General features: G+C 42.8%; 1 protein-coding gene across 1 annotated transcript; it reads left to right on the top strand.

Annotated features, from left to right (window-relative positions):
• Positions 1-551: 551 nt before the first annotated feature.
• adm2b (adrenomedullin 2b) lies at positions 552-6,518 on the top strand. Its single transcript, XM_024380330.2, has 3 exons — positions 552-617; positions 873-1,115; positions 5,400-6,518. Exons 2-3 carry the CDS (start codon positions 1,015-1,017, stop codon positions 5,830-5,832), a joined length of 534 nt encoding a protein of 177 aa, XP_024236098.1. The 5' UTR covers positions 552-617; positions 873-1,014; the 3' UTR covers positions 5,833-6,518.
• The last annotated feature ends 1,537 nt before the right edge of the window (positions 6,519-8,055 follow it).

Here is an 8,055-nt window from a genome sequence, read left to right as displayed (position 1 = left end):
GCCAGAGGCCATTGAAGGTGCACATTTGCTTAAAGTTGGTTATGACACAGATCTTCAGTTAGGTCAAGACCCTGGTGAGGACAACAAGCATGCAGATGAGCTTCCCTGAGACGGTTTCTCTAAAATCCTGTTGGAGGTGGCTAATCGTAGATAAATCAAGATTAAATTCTCTGTTAACAGCTCTGGTGGACATTCCTGCAGTCAGCATGCCAATTGTACGCTCCCTCAAAATTTGAGACATCTGTGGCATTTTGTTGTGTGACAAAAATGCACATTTAAGAGTGGCCTTTTATTGTCCCCAACCAAAGCAGGGTCTCCCCACTTCCTCTCCTCCCACAGCTGATGATTAGCAGCAGCAGGCTATCTAAACTCATTGAAAGCGGGCTCCTGTGGTTGGCGGTTGCAGTAAAACTTTTTTTTTTCTACATTTTTCTCTGCCTCAAGGGCCCCCTACGGGCTGGATCCCGGGGCTTCAGCCCTTTAAGCCCCTGCATTAATCAGGCCCTGCTCCCGAATTATAAAGGCGCGCCATGCCAGCGCACTATCATCTCCAGAGTTCTGTCCGAACCCGCAAGACGCAACCGAGACTACACTGATAATTATTAACACCAAACTGGGTTAGTAGCCTACTAGGACTGTTAATATAATCTTGTTTAGGTGATTTTCAATCAGGAAATCAATATTCTGAATAATTTAAACATTTGAAAAGTTGATTTAAATGTTTTTGTCATGAAATCTTGATGCATCGTTTTTCCATTGAATTTCGCAAAATTGCTGCTATTTTGTCACGCAATTAGCTTACAACTAAATACCGTAGTTATGATATACTGATAGTTATTTAATTTAAGGAATTCCACGTATGTTTATTTTAGACTTCAACAGGTGCGCTGACTAAACCATTCCCCAGTGAGGGGAGATTCTGCCTTTGCCTGAGAACAGTGGAGTTTTTCTTCAGTTGAGTTTTTCTGGCCTGTTCTAACCTGTACCCGAGGTTTGTGACTCCCGCTTGCCGCCATGCCCTCACTGTTCCCGGCATGGCTCTGCTGCCTTAGCCTGCTAACCGTGGAGACACACACCCTGGCCATGCCGCGGCCAGCCCGGACACAGCCTCACAGGTACGGCCACTTCACACTATCACTGTAACTGATATAACATGGTTTTGCTGCAAACCTCTAGACTACTGTAGTAAATCAATGAAATGACAGTATGCGAGTCCTAGGGTTAAGGAGGTGAACGTGCAAGGCAAAATAAGGCGTCATTACTTTATTATTATTTTGAAGGATGGAGATCAAGCAGTCCATAATGCAACATATTTAAGAAGAGACAGTATGAGCTACTGATATTGATCCAGACAGAGCTGTGGGCCAATCTCTGTGTTCACTGTTTGGTTCATCATATCTGTCTTTGCGATGTGTGTGTCTGCTTCAGTGTATTAGGTGGAAGGGAGAGATGGAACATAAATTATACACCCCCCATCTTCTTCACACACACCCTGCCCCTAACCTCTCTCTCTCTCTGTCTGGCCATTGCAGTGGCAGTAAGTTATGTGTGAAAAGGTTACAACAACAGAATGAGGTAATTCCTCTAAAAGCCCCCGGAAGAATGACCCTGTATAATGAATGAGAGGGAGGTGGAGGGCTATGCGGGTGTGTGCGTGTGTGTTTGTTTCCATTGTGATTTAATAAGGATTTGGGAACACTTTTACACAATATTAACACCTCAGTTTGTGAGGGAAGGTTGAGGGGCAGTGTGTAGCTCAGTGTTGTGTGTACAGTTGTGTGTGTGTGCGTTTACAGTAGGAAGTAAATAGCTTTATCAGAGATCTACTGTAGTGACCAGTATCTCTCTGGAAGCTGTGTTTTGAATGCTAACTAATGGAGCAGGTGCTAGTTATGGTATCTTACCACCGTGTTTCTCAACTCCAGTCCTCCACCCAACATTACACATTTGTATTATAACCTGTCACATGTGTATGTGGTGTGTGTCTTACAGTGTTACAGGTCCTGTGTGGCTCAGTTGGTAGAGCATTACACTTTCAACGCCAGCGTTTTGGGTTTGATTCCCACGGGGAACCAATCGCTCTAGATAAGAGTGTCTGCTAAATGACTAAAATGTAAAATAAATGAGACATGTAAAGAGTTGAAAAGGACAGGCGGAGGAGAGAAAGGAGAAGTAGGGAAGTAGTGTTTCTCTCATCTGAAGTGGTTGTGAGGGGGTTGGTGTGTGAAAGATGGTTGGTGTGTGCTTCTCTTTGGTTCAGAGCTCATGCTGGGCTCTAACCTGGGAGGAATGCAAGAGTAGCTCTTTATTCACACAAATGGACGTATGCACACGCACACACACAGCCCCTCCATATTCAGAGGTAGTGATCAGGTACAGTAGTCTGATGCTAGAATCAGTATTTCATCAGATCTCTGCAGACTTAATCATTTGATCGGACACAGTAGCAGTTTCTCATTCTCTCCACCCAACCTTTATCTTTATTTCCACACCAGTCAATCGTTATTAGTCACATAGAGGGAGCCGTCACCACCTCCTCTCTCGTTCTCGTTCTCTCTCCCTCTCTCTCTCTCTCTGTGTCTCTGTGTCTCTCTCTTTCTTTCTTTCTTTCTTTCTCTTTCTTTCTCTCTCTCTCCTAATATATATAATAGTTTATCAAAATGTTATTTGTTTTCAAATTCTTTGTGGGTCTGTGTAATCTGAGGGAATCTTATGACACACACACACACACAGAAGTAGCGGGTGGTGGTTGGTCAGTGGCCTACATTTTGGTGCCAAGCGCCTTTTTCTTCAGGAGACGACCTTGTTCTGACACGATCCCCAGGTGGTCCTGGCGCTCCAAATCGGTAGAGAGGTGTGTGTGTGTGTCTGTGTGTGTCTTAATGGAGCATAAGAAAACACTATAACTGCCAGGAAGTCAGGTGTAGGGTGCACGTGTTTGTCCTACTAATGTACAGCTAACGTTTAACATTTCACTGATGTCCAGAGGGTCTGGAAACAGAGACAATGTGTGTGTCTCTGTGACCGTTGACCTGTGTGGTTTAATATGGCAGCCGTTTTACACGGGGTCATGATGTCCCTTCAGAGAGGACTGAATAACACACTGGATTACTGGATATTAAAGATAGGCCTGCATACCAGCCTACATTACCTCACATACACTATAGTTTGGGCAGATGGTGTTGAAAATGATTTGAGCTCATACCTAAAGCTCGTTTTTCTAGAGTGTGACAGTAAAACTTAACAATAACAGTGAAATCTGCATTTTGTCAACTAATGCCATAAAATAACAGCTATAGTAGACATGCAAATGGCATAGAGAGTAATGAGAACATGGAATGTCCGTAATCCCTCCATGAGTTGATATAGCTTATGCACACTCGTCACATTAGAATGACGGCATCTGTAGGAAGACAATTGAAGGATGGAAGGGTGCAAACTTGGTAGTGTTGGCTAGCCCATCATACAGTGGAGTCACCTGATCCAAGACCTGAATTAGTGTCATCCACCTCCAACTAAGTCTTGCTAAAACCTACCATAGTTTCTGAGGAGGTGCTGATTGGACCATTTACTTTCTGCATTATTCAAAATGGCCTTCTATTGGAGGAAAGCCAGACTGAATCAGTGAAGTGAAATAGTAGTGAAACAGGGAGACATTCACTTTGGATTCCAGGCTAGGTCTCTTTTACATAGAACTAAACCATGGACTTTCATGTTACCAGTCAGAGTTGCTTTTACTTTTGTTTGGCATGTGTGTGTGTGTGTGTGTGTGTGGTCAGTTGAATGAGACTCTGAAGCAGACACTGTGTCTCCTGTCATCAACACGCACACTCACAGGCCATATACCCATTCATGACTAATATTTTTTAGTGTGTAAAAGGGTTCAGGTAACATAAACACTAATGTTGCAACACGCTGTGTGATCCACGCACGCACTTACTAACACAGGCTGACAGATGGATAGACACAGAAAAGGACTGTTTTAGCAATATAGTCAAAGTGAATTATATCATGACATTTGGAGGGGCCTCAATTTTTTCACGGGACCTCCTATGTGTGGACACTTGCACATGCACCCATTTTTTTTTATGGACCTAATAAAAATGGCAATTTAACTGTAAAAAATGTAAAAACTTTTAATGTGGCATGAACGCAACCAGTCATGATGTCTTCATGTGATTGTCAAACAAATTCCTTCAAAAACTAGGCTACTTGCGCACATTCGTCCACTGCAACATAATTCCAGCATCCAAACAGTGCACTGTGCACTCGCCGTTTGATGAATGGAAAGGCACAGCTGTTACACAACACCATAAAGTGTAATGACATTCAACGATTGTAACCTGAATTAATTGATGCGTCTTTTTTGTAAAAAAGAAAAGTCGGGAAACATGAAAAGTGTCCGAAATACAGTTTAAACCATGACAGAGAGGTGGGGGTGTTTGTTCAATTTAGAATACGTTTTTATTTTCATATTTACCACCGTAGCAGTACAAAATTGCATTTCAATCAAATTAGCATTATTTCGAGACCCCGACCCAAAGTTGAACTTTTGTTGCCTTTATGGGAGCTCATGGCTCATTCAGGGTAATTCGTACAGTGTGTGTGTGTGTGTGTGTGTGTGTGTTGCATAATCGCTCAGGCAGGTCACCCAACTCATCAGACAGCCTCTTACTGCCACTCAGACTGCTGGATAAAGGAGGGAGGGAATGAAGAGAAAGCGTGGGGGGAAAATGAGGGGAGAGGCCATTGTAGTAGAGTGAGAGACAAGAAAGGAGGGGAGGGAGGGAGGTGAAAAGCCTAAGTATAAAAGATGAAGCATTAAAATAGAGAAGAGGAGTAGAGGCTCTTGACTGAGTAGGTCTCAGGAAGTCTCTCCCCCTCCTCTTTCTCACTCTCTCTCTGGTGTGTGTTGTTTAGACATTTCTTAAGACTTAAAAAACAAAGAGGTGTTGTTGATTAACTCTAAATACATTACTAATCATACGAGACTGCAATCATTGAATGAATCCAAAGAAATGTCTCGTAAGGCTTTAACTTAAATATAGAAACATTAATAAGCATGACTGTCATTTCTGTATGAGTTGTATAACTGGACATTTTCTCCTATACAGTATATTAAAAAAGCCAAGTTCGTTTGTGTCTGGAATATGAGGTTCTTGCATATTTCTGGAGCCAGGTCTCTAGCTCTCTGCCTCTCTCAGTTCTCCTCAGGTTACCTGTTCCGAGTGTGTCTGTGAAACATTCCTCCTCGTCTCAATGCTCAAATTACACTCAGAAATCCAAGTAGTAATTGCTGTACCTGACTGCTGTACCTGACTGGGGTGTGTGTGTTTCTGTGTGTGTGTGCGTGCGTGTTTTGCGGCATGTATGCGACTGTCTCTCTCTTTCTCTCTTAGGTTTATATTATCCAGAACCTCCTGGACACCTGGGTCGTCTTCGTCTCTCACTATGGCGACGGTTGTCACCCCGACTGTTGCCCTGGACGACAGCGTTGCCCTTAGAAACAGATGGGCCGTCTGGAGGGCCCTGCTCCCTAAAGGACCCCCGAGGCAGTCTAACCTAATGCCTGACCATGAAGGCCCACGGGCCAAGCCATCCAGTCCATTGCCTGACCAGAACTACCACCTCTCTAGAGAGGGGACTTCACGGGGTCGCCGCCATGCCAACGGTAGCGGTGGGCGTGGCCAGGGTCAGCTGATGAGGGTGGGGTGTGTCCTGGGAACCTGTCAAGTTCAGAACCTCAGTCACCGACTCTACCAGCTGATTGGACAGAGTGGGAGACAAGACTCCTCCCCCATCAATCCCCGTAGCCCGCACAGCTACGGCTGAATAACTTTATCAGCAACCAACAAACAGGCACAGTCACTGTTGAATAACATTATCGTCAACCAATATACAGACACAGCTACAGCTGAATAACGTAATCAACAAGCAACACACAGGCAGGGCCACATCTGAATACATTCATGAACAAGACAACAACCTATACACAGACACGGCTAACGGCAGAATGTGGGTCAGATGCAAAGTGGTGGAAGAAACTTAGAGTTTTAAGTGCTGACTGTGGGTAGGGTGGAAGGAGATCTGTAATACCTTGTTGTTCAAGTCATTATTCCTGTCCCCAATGAGCTGAGCTGATCTACAATCCCCCATGATCATCCCTATATTCTTGTGTCTCTAAACTCTCAATTTCAATTATCTCTCTCTCTCTCACACTTTCACTCTCTCGTGTCTAGTGAGCTACTTGGTCAAGTGTATTAGAAACCCGTGAAGCACTTTAAAGTAAATACTGTTTTATGTTTGCTATGACTTGAACGTTTAAAGATATGTTGTTTAATTTAAAATGTATTCAAGCTTATTTGTTGTAAATATTTCACTGACTAAACCAGTGAAACGAATGTGGCCGAAATGTTTCCCCAAATGTACATTGTCTGTTTTATTCATCTTAGTCTATATCTTTGTATAAGCTGTCATATTTAATAAAGAGTATGTGTTTAAATGTGTCTTGTGAGTGTGTTGTGTCTGTGTGACAGAGAACCAGCCACCACTTTCCATGTCCACAAAAACATTTCCTGCACAAGCTAATCAATGACTACTGTAGATACAGAACACACATCTGTACTGCTGTCAAGGTCAAAGGTCAGTGTGACAGGAGGTGACCTCGCTCCTCTTGCGTGATCTAGTTCACTGTGACTCATTATTGGGGTCATCACAGCTGCATCGCTGTAGGTCACTTTCTCAATCTCCAATCACCATTAGTGTATGAGGTGGTCCAGGGCTGCATGGAAACAAGCCTCACACACTGTGGCCTCTAGTCTGTGTGCGTGCGTACGTCCAGTATCCTTCTTTCTCAGTCTCCGATAAAATACTGCTGACAGATCAATACCATAGAGATAAAGATACTCTGATAGAATACTGCTGACAGATCAATACGATAGAGATAAATATACTCTGATAGAATACTGCTGACAGATCAATACCATAGAGATAAAGATACTCTGATAGAATACTGCTGACAGATCAATACCATAGAGATAAAGATATAATACTGCTGACAGTTCAATACCATAGAGATAAAGATACTCTGATAGAATACTGCTGACAGATCAATACCATCGAGATAAAGATGCTCTGATAGAATACTGCTGACAGATAAATACCATAGAGATAAAGATACTCTGATAGAATACTGCTGACAGATCAATACCATAGAGATAAAGATACTCTGATAGAATACTGCTGACAGATCAATACCATAGAGATAAAGATAGAATACTGCTGACAGTTCAATACCATAGAGATAAAGATACTCTGATAGAATACTGCTGACAGTTCAATACCATAGAGATAAAGATAGAATACTGCTGACAGTTCAATACCATAGAGAGATAAAGATGCTCTGATAGAATACTGCTGACAGATAAATACCATAGAGATAAAGATACTCTGATAGAATACTGCTGACAGATCAATACCATAGAGATAAAGATACTCTGATAGAATACTGCTGACAGTGTCAGGATTTGGCCAGGGTTGTTCCGGTCTTTGGTCACTAGATGCCCCCATTGTGCTTTTTGACCCTTTTGTTTTCCCTTGTTCCCTGTTATTATTTGCACCTGTGCCTTGTTTCCCCTGATTGTATTTAAACCCTTAGTTTTCCTCAGTTCTTTGCTCTGTGTTTGTATGTTAGCACCCAGCCCTAGTATGCTGTGAACTTTTGTGGCTCCCGTTGGACTCTCTTGTGGAATTCTGTTTTTGTTCTTGTTTATACATTTTTGAGTATCCTTTGAGGTTTTTTCATGCTATACCTACCACCCTGTGGATTTACCTTTTTGTCTTGGAGGATTACCTTTGTTCTCGTGGAATTACTTTTGAAGTTGTGGAGTTATGTTTGCCTGAAGGACTTTCCTTTTTTTACTTAAATACTCCAATCAAGTACTGCTGTGTCTGCCTATCTTCTGGGTTCTGCCGACTATTCGTGGTTAAGTGACTGTTTCTCACTCCGGAGACCCGGGTTCGTTACCGGGTCCTGACAGACAGATCAATACCATA

This window comes from Oncorhynchus tshawytscha, linkage group LG19 (genome assembly GCF_018296145.1).
Source record: "Oncorhynchus tshawytscha isolate Ot180627B linkage group LG19, Otsh_v2.0, whole genome shotgun sequence".
NCBI classification, from domain to species: Eukaryota; Metazoa; Chordata; class Actinopteri; order Salmoniformes; family Salmonidae; genus Oncorhynchus; species Oncorhynchus tshawytscha.
This window is presented reverse-complemented; position numbering and strand designations above follow the sequence as displayed.